General features: G+C 44.2%; 1 protein-coding gene across 4 annotated transcripts in view; it reads right to left on the bottom strand.

Moving 5' to 3' along the window:
- Window positions 1–328: 328 nt before the first annotated feature.
- The window catches only part of REEP1 (receptor accessory protein 1), a 68,082-nt gene continuing 49,933 nt past the window's right edge, over window positions 329–18,477 (bottom strand). For 3 of the 4 annotated variants that reach the window (XM_066317327.1, XM_066317328.1, XM_066317331.1), the window contains 3 exons: window positions 14,582–14,617; window positions 6,224–6,363; window positions 329–4,215 (listed from right to left, as the gene is read on the bottom strand). In XM_066317327.1, the coding sequence (XP_066173424.1) occupies window positions 4,144–4,215; window positions 6,224–6,363; window positions 14,582–14,617 (248 nt within the window). In that variant the 3' untranslated portion in view covers window positions 329–4,143. Of the gene's footprint in view, window positions 4,216–6,223; window positions 6,364–8,112; window positions 8,738–14,581; window positions 14,618–18,477 lie in introns of those variants that run through there. The other variant, XM_066317329.1, reaches the window with a different exon arrangement.

The following is an 18,477-nucleotide window of genomic DNA, read 5'->3' as shown; positions in this document are numbered from 1 at the left end:
TACTAGAAAATGTAGGGGGGAAAATAAACCCAAACCAGAGTTTCATAGCTACATGCTGGTTTTATAACTGATTTTAAAACCCAAGGGTTTATCATGGGTTCTATTTGGAGTGAGTAGATCAACAAGATCTGGTTTTGCTAAGGGTTGGATAAGATGTTTTCTCTACAAAGTTGATTCTCCAGCAAGTGTATGAAAGCAGTACTTTAAAGCATTCCCTGATAACCCATTTTTGAGCAGACAGTCCCTGGTTATCCCCAGAGCTGCCTGTAGAGCAGAAGGGGTTTGCTGTACAAGGCTTTAGCGTTGCAATGAATTCACTTGTTACTCAGAGTGTTCAGTAGCTGTATTTTGTTCTTTTTCCAGTTCATGATACAGAAAGTTCTGAAGGACATGCAGCACTTAGTGAATACATCTATATACAGTCAGCCAGAATTCAGATAAAAATAATACAGCAATCAAAGTGATTATTCTGGCCTGCCAGATACATTGAACAGACTAAAGATGTTTGTTTTTGTTTTTGTTTTTTGTTTTAATAAAGAAAAGATTAAGACTTTATTCAAGATGTATATCAAGCAGTATAACAAAACCAGCAAAACATCAACCTTTGGAATACTGTTGTAATGGCCGTCCTTGTGAGGCATCAGGTGTACCATTGTATCACAGGCCTTTTCTACCCATCACAGGAAAGAAATCACACCAAGTGCACAATTACGAGCCTTAAACAGTTTGTCTAAACATAAATCCCAACGTGTTCTCTGCTAGTTCAAATGTGCTGGATGCAAAACAGGTACCTGAAACTAACAGCAAAAGGGAGAGTGTGGGTGAGGAGCACAAGGGTTCATCACGACACGAGCAGCCAGAGGCAGGTTGTTTACAGGAGGAGCATCATCTCTCTCCAAGCAGCTTCTCGCTCCTAGCAGGAATAAATTGCCTGATTCTCTTTCTTTCTGTGCTGAGTTTGCACTTCCACAAGGTTTTTATGTTGATTCATTCCAGGGTGACAGGGACACACATGAAGTCTGTCTTGTTTTTGATGAGATTCTGATTCAGCAGTTGGTGGACTGTTGGAGCAGCACTGACCCTGACCCTTACGGCAGGAGAGGAGGCACAGAGGGCTACACTGGACTGTTCTAGGCTTATTCTCTTCATAACTGAGTGAATTTATTGTAAATTGGGTAGGTCATTCACAAGTGTGTTTACCACAGACCATCTCCAGCTGCAGTTTCCTTCCCCTCAGCTTCATGTGCTTAAAAAAATGTACATTTCACTGGAACCTTGAGATAGATAGAGGCTGTTTCCTAGGGCTGGCCTGTTCTCTGCAGAGTTCCACTCTCCATCTCTGAGACATCAGGAGGTGCCTGCCTGCCCTACAGGACTGATGGTAGGGGCCAACTGCATTAAAGACCCCCAAACTGGGCTTTTTAAACTAGGCCAGATCTGCTATTTTAAACCATCAGCTGAAAGACTGCTTGATTTTAGGAGGGGAGATCTGGAAGTGCTCAGCCAGCCTGCACACTCAGAGCTGGAACAGGAAGGGAGCTGAGAACTGCTCCTTTCCAACACATGCCTAGAAAGCATCCATCCATCCATCCATCCATCCATCCATCCATCCATCCATCCATCCATCCATCCATCCATCCATCCCTGCCTCCTCTCCTGTGCCGGGTCCTGCACACCCTGGTTTGCCAGGAGGGGTCAGCAGCAGCACAGGAAGGCGACTCACCGAACCGGGCTCGCTCCCTGGCAGAGGCTCCAGAGAAAAGCTGGAACAAAAGACCTCACGGGTGGTGATGATCTGGAATGTACACATCCAGCCCTTACACTGAAATGACAGACTTGGGCAGCCCCTGTAAACAACCTGTGCGAGGAAGGTGAGGAATCAAAGCGAGTGGCCGTTCTCGTCTGTACAGAGCACTGGAGCACAAGGAGCACAAGTGCACGAGGTCAGGCATTCACATGTCTGTCTATCTACACACAAATATACAGCTCCGTTGATAATACATATTTTCTTCTCCAGAGATATGAAAAGGTTTATTTTTTCTCATTTATACAGTGAATGTTTTGAGAGATATAAGGCAACTCCCTTGTCAACATTTCACCTCAGCACTTAAGAAATGCTAAACAGTCAAGTTTACAGTAAAACAGCAGATTAGACGCACATTAAATAGTTTTAGTGAGAATCCATGTTAATACAGCATATCTGAGATTAGAATTTGTCAGATGTTATGCAGCTCTACACTGTTGGGGTTATTTGGCATAATTGAGTGCAAACTTGTCAGCTTCTTTTTTATCTTACAGCAGCCCATTGCATAGCAGGAAAACATGGCTTGCTTGCAACAGGATTTTATTTTCTGCTAACAGTGCAGGCAGTTTTCCTATTTTTTTAAATGTTAGCCAAAAGAAATCAAATAAACTCTAAAGCTGCTTAGAAGTAAAATACATAAGCTTAGCTTCTCAAAGCTTTTGCTGAGTATCTTCCAGGGAATGACTCTTCTGTAACTGCTCTTTAGACAGGTTTATTTGGTTCTTTTTTTATTTACTTTCTGAAGAATTTTTCAAAATTTGCAAAGTATGACTGGATCAGCACATATAAGGAAATAAAATTCTTAGGTAATGAGGCCAAATACTGTGGCAGACACAGGAAATACCTGCTTGCTTTTTCCATTTCCTAGCCAGGTCAGATAAACATTTCTGTGTGCATGTAATTTATTTCTTTCTTCCCCACACATGTAGGAAGCTGTGGGGGTGACCTAAGGGGCAGCTGGGATATGGGCGCACACCCAGCAGAGAAATGGTTTCAAAGGCCACTTCAGAGATAACTCTGAGCCTGGCACACTCCAGCTGGCTGTTGGCACCCTGGGCTGCTGCACCCAAGCTAGATGAACAGTGACACCATCAAGCCTCTGTGCTGATCCACCGGTGATGGCACATCCTACATAATGCTAAATGCTTCTCTAGTCTATGTGACAGGTCCAAGAGCAAACACAAAGGGTCACGTACTTAACTTATGTGTGAATCTCACATGCTCAACACTTACAAGAGACACCAACTTGAAGCACAAATACACAAACCCTACCATGTCTTCCTCTTCTTTTATATTTCTCATTTATATATGGATACAAATACACCACTCCATCTGGTTCTTGTGGTTCTAACCAAACTCCATGCTACAGGAGAAACTCCAGGCTTCAAAAAGCAGCTCAGACCCAACACCCTCCTCTCCTCATGCAAGCAGAACAGCAGCCCCTCAGCAGCAGATCAGAGTGCTGGGACTGGCACTGTTGCAGCAGGGAAGAAAGGTGTGTTTTCCCCTGGAAATGCATCCCTAAAGCGATTTTAATTTCTGTCGCTGCAGCTTGCTCAAGCCTGGCTTGCTCACAGTTTAAAACTCGCAGTGGAACATTGGCCACCAATGGTGTGATTTAATTCTTCTACACATCATATTCCACAAAATACTCCCCTGGCTCAGGCTGATCAAAATTAGGACTCCCCCTTCATTACATCATTGAAACCATTTTTTTTCTCTTGCACATCACTTCCTCATCCTCTGTAAGTGATTCTGGCTCTGTGGGTTTAGCACAATGATTTTCTCAGAGCATGTGATTTACTTTCAGAAAAACACAGTTGCAGCTTAGCTTTCGCTAACAAATCTTGGATATTTTGTACAGTCAAAGTACTTTGACATTTGTCACATCATTCACAGTCTTGAGGAGGAAGGGAGGAAAGAGAAATCCATGGGTTCTGCAAATCCACTTCATCCATGATAAAGCCATAAATAAATACACTGTCAATGTAGCATCATGAGTAAATGATTATTGTTGTTTCCGCTGGGCATTCACAGAGCAAGAGCAATGCAGACACAAATGAAACTGTAAATGTACACTGTGGGTGGGTGCACACTCTGCAAACCAAACCAGGACCCTTCACCTGCAGGTGCCTGCCAGACTGTCCTACCCACAACAGGGACAAACGCCAGCAGCGTGCCACAGAAGGACACGGAGAGAGGAGGGAGAAAGGCCATGTCTACAGTGCTGTACATCAAAGCACATCCATCCCACTGCTGTTTCCTACGTTATGAACGAGTAGCTCTTTAAGGCAGAAGAGAGACATTCTGTGGATCTTGGTGCTATTGGCTCATTGCACTCACATTGTTTCAGTGGCAGAGGACGAGGTACTTTTCTTCCTGAAGCGAGGTCTAAGGGTCCTAGGCGGTGCCTGCAGAAAAACAAGACAAAACTTCAGAGGAATAAGAAGAAACATCTTTTTTTTCTTTACAACTCACCCATCTTTGTGGGACCTCAGTGACAAGGATCCCATTCCATGCATGAAATAATGCAGAAGGTTTGGCCCTGAAGATCAGTAATGAATGACCAGCCAAGGATTAATCTTTAAGAAATCTGTTGTATACCCAGGTCATATCAATACCTTCCCCTCTGGTGTTTGGTTAGAGGTGTGGCTAAAGATTGCTAATAACACAACAGTTGGAAGAGTCAGGTCAAACTCGTGCCACTTACAGCAGTTCATGGATCTAGACACCAAACTGATGGCAGGGAGCCAGCTCTGGTGTCTCCCAGCTTATCCTGCCCTGTCCAACCCATCCACAGCTCCTCAGAGGGTACAGCTGATGGCATTACAAAGCTGAAGGGTTTCCCAAGGTGAAACACACCAGGCCTGTAGTTCTCAGAACTCTTTAAAATCACCCTCTTGCTTGGGAAAGAAGCCAGACAAAATCTGCTGAAATTATTTTAGAAACCAGCCATTGGAATTCTGCTTTGTAGACAGCTGGTGCAGAGGTGTTACAAGGAGCCCTGACTACCCAGGAGGAGGCATACCAACCCCATGGATTTGCTTTCCTGTGGTTAATCCTACTCTCCAGACTCAGACAGACATTAGGCTTGCAAACTAATGAAAGAAAAAGCCCCAATTTGCAGTGTCTACTTCTCTCAGAAGAGTTCTGATGTGGCATTGTGTCTCATGAGCTTCATAACAAGAAATGGTTATCAGATGTTGTAACAGAGGGTGGATTCTCAGTGTGGAGCTCTGTCACTGCATCAAGTAACACTGCAAGGTGTGGCAGGCTCTTCTACTCCATTTCACAAATATCCAAAGCCTTGTTTACTTAATAGCATTAACCTATATTTACCTGTCGGGGCCTGACAGGACCAAAGCAAGGGCTTTGTCATTTCTGTTTTATAGGACTTTCAAAACCAAGACTGTGCCATGTTTCCACATTCCCATGATGCAGCAAGGTATAAATATTCATATAGACAAGGGACTGCAGCACGGTGACATTTTGTTTAGACTCCACCTAAATTTCCATATATTCTAGCTTGACCATTAATCAAAGTAGTTTCTTACAGAGATGGGATTAATCCAACATTTCACCCCATCTTCCAAGACTGAAATCTTACCTCAGGTCTCCACAGTGAATCCCCTACAGCACAACAGATCTGGATGGGATGGCTGTGCCCAGAAAGCACAGCTGGAGCAGAGGTGAGGAGCAAAGCTGCTACGCATGGCAGTAATGGATCCCACACCTGACTCCATAGCTGCTGGCTCAGAGTAGCTCTCTGTAAACCAGGAGCCCAGAGACACAGCCAGACAACTAGAGCAGTATCTCCTGCAGCCTGGGAGAAGGCTGCTCTTTGGGAAACCATGTGGCTCTTAAAGCAAAGCTGCCATTAACGACACAGCCAAGACTTTTAAACAGGGCATGAACAGCTCTGCCTCCTTTGGGAGGCCATTGGACAGCTCTGGGAGTAGCTGGAGAGGCTGCACCTTTCCATGGCTAGAACAGAGCAGCCCAGACTTTGGTGAAAGCCCCACAGGTAGGACAACCCAGCAGAAGGGATTGCACCTGCTGACCAAACCACACTGCTCTGCCCCCTCACACTGGGCCAAGGGAAGGAGAGAACCAACTCAGCCTCCCGCAGGTGGAGATCTCAGCAGCTGGCTGTGGCTCTATCCACCCTGCCCAGATCTGCAATGAGTCTTTGTCTACAGCATCTCCCACTGAGGTTTTATTTCCTCCATGACAAAACATTGCTAAAAATTTGGCAAATCATAGAGTGAGATCTGCATTTCCTTTAGGTCTTTTGTTTCCATGAAGCAACCTAAAGTGTATTTAGTGAGTTTAGACCAAAGACAGGTGTTTGTTCAGTTGAAAATTCCAGTTGAAGAATCAAGGGATGTCATAGGAGGAGCCTTGACAATATGGAAGTACCTCAAGGGGTTGATCCTTCTTTTTGGGCCTTTTGTTCATGGATGCACAATCGTTCTCTTCATCATCTGAGAACACTGAGCCTTTTGTTTCACAGTTTGTCTCAGGTGGCTTCTCATACCTAATGTCCACACTTATTTCACCTATTTAACACAGCCATTTGCAGCCTAAATGTGAAGACATGGGATGAAGAAATCAGTGATGGCTTGATTCACACAAATATCACTCACTGCAAAGCCATGCATTTTCTAGGGATTAATAGACAGAAGGGTCACACATCACACTCTAATAATAGCAGCTGTGGGGTTAGAAATCAGAAGGCTTTGGTTTAAAAAGCCATCATAAAATCTATTTTGATTCTTTTACACAGACTTGAGACTAAATTCACAGCTTCTAATGTCTGGGAAGTTGTCACTAGAAGAAGATTTTGTTTGTTTGCTTGCTCAGGGATATATAAAATAACTGATTTCTTGAATTGCTGGTTCCATCCATAGCTCCTGCATCTACTGCTTTCTCTAGAAGGCTCCAAATGGGTGTTGAAGTCCTCTGGTAAGCACAGCAGGACCTAGCTGGGATACAGAAATAGGAAACACAGCAGCACTTACAGACTTGAAACTGAGTGTGGTTAAGGCAAGCACTCAGTCTGAGATCCACTGAAGTTCACAAAAGGCTTCACCAGGCATTGAACAGACCCTCAGCAAGTGGGTGTGTTGCTGGAAAACCCATGCAGGGAAAAGTCTCTTCTGTCTCTCTGGAGTAAATGTGGATCTTTAGCTCTGCTGATGGACCTGAAGGCAGTTCATTGCTCCTAACTACAGACTAGAAACACTTGGTGGTACTTATCCCTGTAACTTATGGCACAACCTTCACGGGACTGGTCATGTTACACAATACAATCCATTTGCTGCCTAAATACAGACAGTAAATGAGACAGTATTTTTAATGACCAGTCCAAAGCAAAAAGTACAGAAAAGGAAATTCAACATGACCAAGTTTCCTGCTCTCCATAGTTTTTTACAAGCAGGGCTGGAGGTTTCTCTGTTTAAATGAGAGGGCTTTTTTGATTCTGAAACACAGTAGGAGTGGGACTATTTGCTGTTTAGACAGCACTAATCAGAATTACTAGGTCTATACTTTGCTGCATGAACATAGATGGAAATAATGCTCTGTGCTTCTTGTCTCAGCCTGACTGTAAGAATCTGCTGGACCAAAGACCAAACCCCAAAGGCTGAAACCAAGAGGATTCTTAAACATCTAACACTTACTAATCCCTTTTTATTGTTAAAGCCCAAAAGCACTGAATTCTTTGACAGCTCTTTCAGCTGGGTAACAGACAGAGGGGAAATGATTTAGCTACAGCAATACCACGAGTCATGAGCAGGTCAGTGGGGCTCTCTCCAGTGCCAAATTAAAGTCAGCAGCTAATCATTCTCAGCCCACAGGATGCAGCTGCTGCTTGAGACAGCAGCCTGTGCACACCATCCTCTGCCCACTGACCCCGTGTTTCTACCCCTTTATCACCATTCACATGGGCAGACTGGAAGACACCACTGCAGGTTTTCAGGAAGAGCTGGAAGTTGACTTTTTCCCCAGCTGTACTGAAGATGTTGATAGTCACGTTGCAGAGAGGCCCAGGATAATGCTGAAATGTTTTTCTTCTACATAGGACCGTTGTGTGAAAACTGCACTGTGCGGAGAATTGAATGTTCTCTAGATCACATGGCAAAACAGTACAGGAATGTTTTGATGTACTGTTTTATCCCTCCACTTGGGAAGTGATCTACCCAGGAGCAGCAGTGATCTACCCTTAGACCCTCTTGGATGTGGAAGATTTTCTTTGCTGCCTGCCTAAGCCAAATCAAAATTTAGACAAGTTTAGTAGAAGTGGGTCAGGACTTCTTTTAATGGCCTCACTGAGGTTTGCATAGTGGCTCAACAACAGATCTCCAGCCATGTGCTACTGAAACCAGACAGAGGCTTTCACCAGGGAAAAGGGGCTTTGAAGGGGACAGGCTGGAGGGGTGTTGGAGAACCATAGTTAGGGTGTTCAGTGACCAGAGTGAGGAGACACTGGCTGCTGAGGCTGAGTGGATAGAATCATGAAAATGTGCCCTGGTCCCATTCTACAACCAGCCACTCCACTGGAAAAGGAGACAGAAGAACCTGTCAGCCTGATAATGCTTCTGTGAATACCATGGTTTTGCAGCATACATTGCTTTCTTCATTACTCTCTCTCCTAAATTAGATGCTGGGCAAAAAAAGATACCCAGGAAGCTCTGCCACCCATGTCACCTCCACAGCAAGCACAGTCTCCTGCAGGCTTTTCCGTTCTCCCCATCAATCCAAGCATCACATCCATGTCCTGAAGCTGCTTCCATGAAGATCAAGAGGAAAGCTCAGCCTCCAAGCTGGTGCATACTGCTTTGATCCCTGCAGCTGAGAGGTCTGTAAAGTTCACTGGAAATTTAAAGGCTGATACCCTCTTCTTCTTTGCTCCACATTGTTGTGAATGGGATGCTGAAAAACAGCCAAATTTGAACCAGTTTTGCTTCAGCATCCCTGAACTGGAAAAAGGAAGAAGATGGGCTATCCCAGGCTTTTCCACTACTTTTCTGGCCATTGATGAGAAATAGATCTTGAATACACATGGCACTTTCCTTAAGACCTGGAACAAGAAGGAAGGATTCCCTGCCCATCCTGCCTTGGGAAGGACATCTGTATTGTGAGCAGCCCAAGCTCATAATGATCTGCCAGACTTTGTCGCACGTTTGTGGAAGCATTCTGCTGTTGTGGGATGGCAGAGAACTCATCTCCGAAGAGCAGCTCCTGTGTGAGCCCCAGCTCTGAAATGGTTACTTTTTGTGAATATGGTGATGTGATAAAAAACTGATTTTCTGACACCATGAGAGTGAGTAAAAATGTAAAGCAGGGGGTTAACCAGAAGAACAGACACACATGTGAGGAACTGGTGAGAAAGGAGCTGGAGGTTTAAAGTGAATGAAAGGGTTCTGGAACATCAAGGTTTGTTACCAGAGAAGATAAAGATTGAGGAGCAAAGCATATTGTCAAGGCTGGAGTGTGCATTTTGAGGACAGCACTTGGCCTTGGGTGACCTCCTGTGTGCTTCTAAGAGTCACCTTTATGATCTGAGGCTGCGGGGCCTCCGGTCACTATCAGATGTCCCCGAAGTAGCAGAGTCAGCAGTGTCTGCTGTTTCAGGAAAGCAGCCAACAACCACAGGGAGTGTCACAGCCAGGAGTTGACAGTCTAAAAACATGGATCATACACCAGACCTTTGCCCTGACTCTATTTGGGAGACTCTCAGTCCCCATCCCAGGGCAGGCTGTGTTTCAGGTGTCTCCACCTGTTACATTTATAGCTCTACATCTTTGTGTGAAGGGACTGAATTGCTGCAGAAGTGAGAAATGGGCTGGTGTTCCAGGACTAAAGCTGCTGCTGCCTCTTGCAAACACCTTTTCAGTGCATAGACCAGATTACACTCCTCTCTCCAATAAAGCAAGACAGAATCTGACTGTAAACAGTCCAAAGAAATGGATCCCTTAATTCCATTTCCTATCATTCCATCATAATTCCTCCCATAAGGGAACTGATACAGCCAACACATTCTGTGGGAAGCCCTGAAAATGGGCACACTTCAAGTTAAAGTAAACATTTGAGTGCTCTGCAGAGTTGGGATCTGAGCTCTTAATGCACCTCAGGGAACAACCGGGCATGAACCAGGAAACGTAGGGCCAGATCATTGTAATCTTTGATCTCTGTGATTCAACAAGGCTAAGAAATTTCAGTTGCAAAACTCTTTCTAAAGCAATATCTGGGATTTAGCTGTGTGCTGTTTTTTCAGCAATCACTTTGGTTCAGACTCTGTTCCATGGTGCAGCAAATTCCTGTGGATTTTCATGAGTACAACAGAAGTCAGAACCTGGCCCACTCTAAGTGCAAGTGAACAAATGACTTTGATCTAGATCCTCGGAAAAATCTGGATACTTAAATACAGTTAAAGCGGGAATCAGGCAACTTTGACATTGGACATCCCTTTATTTTGCTTGCCACAATGCCTCTTTCTCCCATCACTTTAATTCCTCAGGAGCAGTGGGGAAAACCACAATCACAGACTACACAAATCAAGACCAAGGTATTATTGTAATTCAATTGTATTATTGTAATGGAAGGTAAAGTCACTCCAAAGTTAAGCCTTTCCAGGGGATCATTCATATAAAGATGTTTGCACACCACTTAATAAGCACAGGAGAACAGATATCTATTATACGATGGCCATCAGCTTCTTTCCCCTGCAACAAAGATAAATTCACCATCATTTCCAAAAGACATTGACCCAAGTCCTGTACTTCCCCAGCAGTTTTCATTGCCAAACCAAGGCGTTAGGAGCAGCCAACTACACCAGCACACACTGCCCAGGAGCCACCAAACAGAGGCAGACATCCTTTCCAAAGCTGGAATCAAATGCAACCAAAGCAAACAAGCCTAATCACATCAACAAAGTCATCCGTTAATGAAAACACATCCCACAAATGAGTGAGTTGTTAAGTGCTAGTCTATTCCAAACACCTCAGAGGAAAATTCATGCAATCTGTAACACTTACATCAGAGTCCCATAATATTTACATAGAGAAAAAGAAAAAATAAACTGTTAGGAGAAAACATTTGGGTGCAGAGAGGGAAGGAACATTGTTTCAGAACACAGAAATATTCATCTTTGCTTTTATCATATCTGTCATTCTGCTGGAGTTTATTAAACAACAATTAATGTTTTAACTTTCTGCTGGTAAAATGCAAATGTACTTAAAAACTACTGATTTTCTGTGAACTTTTTTCTTCCCTGAAATAACCAAAATAAATATGAAACTATTTTTAAATCTAAAAAAGAAAATCAAAAATTGCTATTCAGAAATACCAATGCAAAGTGATCCAAACCAGGTCTATAAAATTTGCTTCAGTAATTAGTAAAGGGAAATTTTAAGGAAAAAGAATGCCTAGAGCAACAGAAAATTGTTGTTTGTTCTTTAAATTCAATAAGGTTACAAAAAATCCCCTGAATGAGAGCTGGAAGCAAAACTGGCTAAGAACCAAAATAAAATCACCTCCACCATTTAACTGAATTAGTTCAGAGATGTACAATCAGCCTCATTGACACAAAGTCAATTAGTGTTTTTAAAGCACTTTCCACTGTAATAACTCATGTGCACTTCTTAGCATACCACAAAGAAGGGGTTGGATTCAGCCAATAGACCAATAAGGTGATTTGGTTAAAGCACAATTAAGGTGATTTGGTTAAAGCACAATTAAGTGGATGTCCCATTGAGATCCTTGGTGAGCTGCACTGCTGGTTGTGTGTGATCTGTCACCTTGTGGAGCACAACCTGCAGTGCACACCCTAACCAGACCCATTCAGCACTAATTTCCCCTGCACATTTCTTACACTACCTAAGGCTTCTGATCAGCATTTTAGTATTAAATGCCCCCTCAAATACTTGCAGTCCCAACAATTCTCCTGAAGCACAGCTGATTCTTCAGTTCATGACAGATATATTTATTCTCTGCAAGAATTAAAATGGTTTCTCGCTCTCAACTATGTCCCAGGTCTTTGCAACAGACATCTTAGCTGAGCTGAGAGAACATCACCAAACATAATTTTGTTATTTCTTAAATGCCAGTCCCAAGCAAGATTGTTTAATATCGAACAGCATTTAAGCATTTGCCAGGCACTGCCAAAAGACAAATATCTCTGGAGATTTTCACTCTGTCCTCTCTGAAAGGGAAAAAGAGCTCTTACATAATTGTACCACTGTTCCTGAATGCTGCAGCCTGACTTTCCACAGAACACAAAGGAGATAAATCAGAAACTCAGATAAAGACCTGGAAAGAGTTCTACCAGCAAAGGCCTGGCCCTGAACAAAAGCAAAAGGAGCTGGCTGGCATTGGAGCTGTCAGAAAGATGTGCTGGAGTACATCTGTCAAACCGGCTTGTATTTCAGTGAAGCTGCCCAGAGCAGAGGAGGATGAATGTCCTGAATTGCATCAATGCTTTGTCATGTGCAGACCGTGAGGCCAGTGGGAGTGATCCAAACGGGCAGGAAAGGGCTCTCCTGTGGAGCCAACAGCTTCAGCACAGAGAAGGCCACCACTGTTGCCAAGGACAGTCCTCTCCAGAACACAGGAGCCCATCAGCACCCAGCCCACCACCACTACTGACAGGGCCAGCTCCAGCTCAGGGGGCTCAGGCTGTGCTCAGCTGAGCCTTCAGGCTCTGCAGAAATGCACACTCCATGGCACCTGCAGGCCTCATCCACAGGACACCTCCTCTCAGGATATCATCTAGGGAGCAGAATGCTTGGACTTTTGCTTCATCAGCCTATGCTCTCCTAAGAGCTGTGGAGGTTTCTGTGAGTCAGACAGTGAAATAATTGAGTTTTACCTGCAAGAGCATTAAGGCAACTGCTCCTGCCAAAAAAACTGCACCAAGGCTCTAAAGCAGCCTTTAATATCCCTGCTTGAGGAAAGACTTGACTATCTGCCCATTTAGATTATAAACTCTTTGGAAATGAGAACTGTTAATGATAGGACTCTGAAATTTGCTACACAAAAATTTGCACCAAGAAAAGATGAGTGCCAATAGCTCAAGGCAACTTAGTCCTAGCTAAACAAAATTAGATTCTTTCTTCCCCCAGCTTTTTGTGGCACTGAAAAATGTTCACATGACGTAGTCGGCTCTCCAAGCTACCAAAGATGCACTTACAAAGGAGCATTTTAATGGCAGGCCACTGTCTGAGAGTGCATTAATGCATCTATTGCCTTGGAGACAGAGAAAGGTCAGCCTGTGGAGACAGAATAAACCGTCTATAACATAGAGCCTTGACACATCCCTATTGACATGGTCTAAGGGACTGGATTATGTTGGAAATGGGGGCAGGAATAGTAAAACAAGCCAATATGAAAGACAGGGTATGCAATTTCAACCAGGTCAAAATTACTTTGGGTCCAATTCATAAACATATTGGACTGATTGCTGCTTTAGCATCATTAAATGACTTTCCTAAGATTACCTCATTACTGTTAAGCCCATAAGGATTCAGTGATGCTTTTTATAAATAATACTTTGAAGTCAAATCCATAAAATAGGTTTAGGCTAAAATTAGTAGGCATTTTATTAAAATGCCATGTGAATACAAGCGTTTCATAGTTACTTCAATAGATACCACCTTAAACACGCTTCATTGTCCTGCACAATGGCACACCCACTCAGAAAAGGAAGGGTAACAAATCAAATATGAGGGTGGGTTTGCCACCCATGCAGGGTGCAAGGAGGCTGTGTCAGGCTGGAACCATCAGCCTCCAAGCACCAACACTGCACAGGCCTCTGGCACCAGGTGCAGGGCTGTGGGAAGGCACAAATGGCTGCAGCACGGTGGCAGCACTGTGATCCTTTAGTCCTTCTGCTTCTGTCTCCAGGTTGATTAGTGTGCATAATAAATAAAAAGCACATGAGATGAGAAGAAAAGGAGTTACAAAGGTCTTATGCTTCCACCAACATGAGACACTGCCAGTCTGTATTTCCTTTTTTTTTCCCCAGACAAGCTGCTTGGCAGTCCCATCCTCTGGCATGCCCAAATTGGAGCTCTCCCACTCCTTTCATCTGTCACTGGGAAAAAATGCAGAAGTGACATGTCTGGGCTCTTAGCAACCAAGCTAACTGGCACAGTACTGAAAAGACCACCGGCAGCTAAACCATTCACTGCACTCCAGCGTTTGTAAACACAATAAATGCTGGGGACATTTTTCAAAAGTGCTTCTGCCAGAGACTGAATCAGGGAGAGTCAGTTCAAGCCTATTTTGTCATACCAGGGTCTGCTGCTGGGCTTTGCTACATACCCTGCTCACCCCAAACACAAACGTCCTCTCCACCAATGGAGAAACATGTGCCAATCCTTAGGAAACACAACAAAGCAGGGCTGGGACTGATGAGGGTTTGCTGTTGCTGCATTCCCAGTGGATTTACACCAGCACTGAAGGACACGAGACAGAGGAGTTACACTGCACAGCAATGACATGGCACATCCTCTAGAAGAGAAAGGAATGAACTTCTCCAGAGAAACAATCCCATCCTTGGGTAACACAGGTCAGTACGGTGAGAAGCACTGCGATTCTTGTCATCAGCACACACACAGCTCCCAAACCCGCTCACAGCCTGGCTGTCCCCTGCTTTGTTCCCCTGGTGTTAGGAAACCCAGTGAGCAAGAGCATCAGGAGCAAGCCAGACTGGGGAATGCAGTCATGCCCAAAAGGGATGCATGGATACCAGGACACAGGAAATCCAGCACTCACCTCTGAGGAGTCGACATACTGAGCAACACGTGCACACTGAAAGAGGAGCTGAGCATTAGGAACTCATCAGGTGAAGCCACTCACTCTTAGAAAACACTTGGCACCATTTTGAAGTGGACTTCAAGGCCCTCATGTGCACAGGGAGATGAGTGTCTTTGCTGACCAGCATGGAGCACAGACTCAGGAATGTGCCTCATTCCAGGCTGTGTCCATATGGGTGTCAAGGATGGGGTTAGGTACAGCTCCCTGGTGCTGTTCTCAGATCACTGAACAGGAGTAACTCCTGAGTGGAAGGACCTGGATGTGTGGATAAGCAGTGGGAGCATGGATGCATAGCCCAGTGCAAAAGGCTGTATGATAACAAATGCAGGGTGCAATACCAGGATTTGTAAGACTATGTACCTAGATTTTTTCAGTATATTTAGAATTCTTGTAGGAGAAGTCTGGCTACTGCAACCACTCACACAACTTCTAAGGAAAACTATCCACACATCCCTGACCTTCCTAAACCAGGAGGGTCCTACAGGAATTAACATCCTGATGGAATTACCATAAGAATGAAAGCAACCAAGGAAATTGCATTACACCCTTCAGTGAAAGCAGGTGTTCATGAATGTATGAAGTTTACAGCTTCATCTTGAGTTTGTGTTCCAGGAAACAGCCTAAATGTCCAGTTAGATAGAGCTTTTCAATTTAATGCTCACAGTGGCTGGCATCAGTGACTCCCCATTAAAAAAAGTTTTTAAAGAAGAAAAAGACTTGAGCTCTGTGTGATTTTTTTTTTACTTATGATTATCCTGCACTGGAGACACTGGCAGTTCTTCCATAGTTTCACAGTAATTTTAAAGCAGCACTATTGAAAGCAGATGTCCCACTGTCCCTTGCACTCTGGCCTCCACCTTCCTTGTCCCACTGCTGATGTCTGTGTTACTACTGGCTTGAGGATCTGACCCAGGTCAAGAGCAACCTGGAAGCAAGGGATAGCATTTAACTTGAACCAATCCTTGACTGGGGTCAGCATGTAAAAATAAGATTTAAATTTATCCAATGGGAAAGACAGATGGGCCAGAGGCAGGCAGCTGTGTTATACCCTTTTAGTGGAAGTGCCGCCTTACATTGGCTGGGTGCTGCTGTGAAACTATGGGCCTCCTCAAGAGAGCTGCTGTAGGTTCAGCCTCTGATTTTACACAGAAGGAAACTGATCACAGTTTTATGATAGTTTATTCTCTGGGAGTTCAGACAACATATATCTGGGTTGTCCTCACACATCTTTCTGGTTGATGGGGACTGAACACCCAAACACATCCTGACTGCTGATGTTCCTCCGCCTTTGTTCTGTACTGCAAAGCCTTTGGTCCTTTAGCACAAGACCAAAAAACAGCTTTGATTTTCTCCCGCTCATAGGAATGGAGAGTATCAGAAATCACACTGTCCATTTCTGCTTTGAAATCATTCCAGATAAGAATGATCTTAGCCTGGGACAAGCTTAAGCAGAAAGAGCACTGGGTTTGGGCAATACAGAGGGTGGCTCCATTGTTTGTGGCCCTCTGACCTAGGCCAGCATCAGCTCTGGACACTGACTGTCCTGTGATGCAACACAAATTAAGGCAATACCATAAGGTTAAGAAGGGCAAAAGCTCCTGTTAATAAAGATGAGTCTGTATGTGGATTGTTACTGGACATTTGTGAGAACAACAGGATTCCTTTGAAAAATATTTGGAAATATTGCTCTGGAATTTACAGTTTTCCATAACAATGCATAGCCACACAACATTTACAGTTCCCAAAGGAAAGAGGCAGTTCTGCCTGTGGAAAAAGCACAGGTTGGAACAGGCATTGAAGTACAATGTCACAGTCCATCGTCTGGGTGCCAGGACAATAAACTGAGAAATACTGAACTGAGAGTGAAGTGAAAAATCAGATTAAGAGGTGGTGGGCCTGCTACGTGGAGGAGGAGATCATTGTATGTCCTTGGTGCCCATCAGAGGAAGGTGTGCACATTTCCCTGGAGCTGGTGCCTCATGGGATGTGCTGTTTTTGTGGTCAGCAGCTCCCACAAATCACAGTAAAGGCAGCCTCTGCCTTTTCATGTCACCTGGGTGTGGCTTTTGACTGGGTGTGAGGAGGAGTAGGAGAAGGGTCTTTCTGTGGGATGAGTGTGAACACACCTAGAGCCCACTGCATGCTGAGCAGTCCCACTCCTGCAGAAGGAGCATCCTCACAGCAGAACTGCACAATGGACAGGCACCACTGAAAGGCAGCAAAGACAGCAAAAAGTAGAGGGGGGAAAATGTAGCAAACGATAGAGGAAAAGGAGTAATTCACCTTGTCTCAAAGGCAGCTCCTGCTTATTCTATTTCTCGGCCTCATAAGACACTCTTCAGCAGGCAAAGAAACCCTTTACTGGATCTGCATGAGGTTGTTACAAAATCCCAAGCTCTTCACACAGTACTTTGTGTCAAAAGGGGATTCAAAGAATCACAAATCCATCTAAGCAGCATCATTCACATTACAAAAATTACAACAGTGGAAAGAAAACATGCTGAGTGTTTATGTAGCCTGGTCCCAGCAGCCAGCTTTTGGCCATGGCCACAGCCCACTGGTGTCAGGACAGCCTTTTCACATGCTTCAGTGGGCTTGGAAATGTGCCCAAGGGTTGTAAAACCAGAACCTGAACCGCTGCTGGTGCTCACAGGGGGACCGGGGGATTAATACCAACAAAACGGAATTTTAGCACTTCCTTCTGTCCCGGAAAGACAACAGACCTCTCTCTATCCCTCTGTCTTTCCAAATCACTTTCTTCCAGATGTCACATCTGCTCTTAAACATGGTCACACAACAGGATTGGAACCAGCAACACCAAGTTCCACACCAGGTCTGGCAGTGTTTCCATTGCTCAGGGAATGAGACCCATATAAACGGCTCTAAGCTCAATCTAAAGAGCTCTCTCTTCTCTTTGCCTCACTGCTTTAAGTCAGAGTATGCTTCCATACACCATTTGTTCTGCAGCAAAGTTGGCTTGAGAAACTTCCAGTTCCTGGCCTCTTGATCTCATATCTCCCTGAAAGTCTCCCAAAACAGATATCTTGGAGGCTTCCAATAAGGCAGATTGGTACATTGGCTCAAACTAAAAATAATCCCTCAAAAATAGTACAAACAGTTATTTTTAATCTGCATCAAAATCAGATTTTCTCCCTCTGAGCTCACTACTGGACAGCTTGAGTAGCCAGAGCTAGGCTGTTCCATTACCTTATCACCAAAACAGATTATGGGCTAATAGAATCACAGCATTGTGTGTGTTGGAAGGGACCTTAAAGTTCCACCCCTGCTGCCATGGGCAGGGACACCTTCCACTAGACCAGGTTTCTCCAAGCCTCATCCACCCTGGCTTTGGACACTTCTAGAGATGTAGGCATCAGCTGCAAACAAAGTTCCCCTGACAACATAATGATAATGAAAATAATAACTACAATAATATAAAACCCAAAGAAACTCTTTTCAGCATAAAAGAGCAGAAATCAATGCCTGAGGAAGGGATCACCACAGTGCAAAGCCACCAGTTCTAGCTGGTATTTACAGCAGACCAGAGTGGGGTCAGCTGTCAGCATTCTCCAGGTCCCATGTGATGACAAAGGTTTAGCTTTTTTTGGCTAATTTAGTTAACATGCATTTTTATGTTCAGACATCATTGTTCCAGCTATACCTTAATTCTAACCATATGAGTTTCAGAGCTCTCATCAAAAAGGGATGGTGGTTTTAGTGTGTTTTTCTTTCCTGAGTGCTTCATTTAAAAATCTATAACAGCAAGGCTGACACCCCTCAAAAACTGAGCTCTGCTGTCTTGTCAGTCAAAGAAAACACATCAGCTAAGAACATGGCTCTGTGTTCCTCACTGT

Source organism: Sylvia atricapilla, chromosome 4 (genome assembly GCF_009819655.1).
Source record: "Sylvia atricapilla isolate bSylAtr1 chromosome 4, bSylAtr1.pri, whole genome shotgun sequence".
In the NCBI taxonomy this organism is placed as follows: Eukaryota; Metazoa; Chordata; class Aves; order Passeriformes; family Sylviidae; genus Sylvia; species Sylvia atricapilla.
The sequence above is the reverse complement of the archived record's forward strand: the minus strand, read 5'-3'. Positions and strand labels throughout refer to the sequence as shown.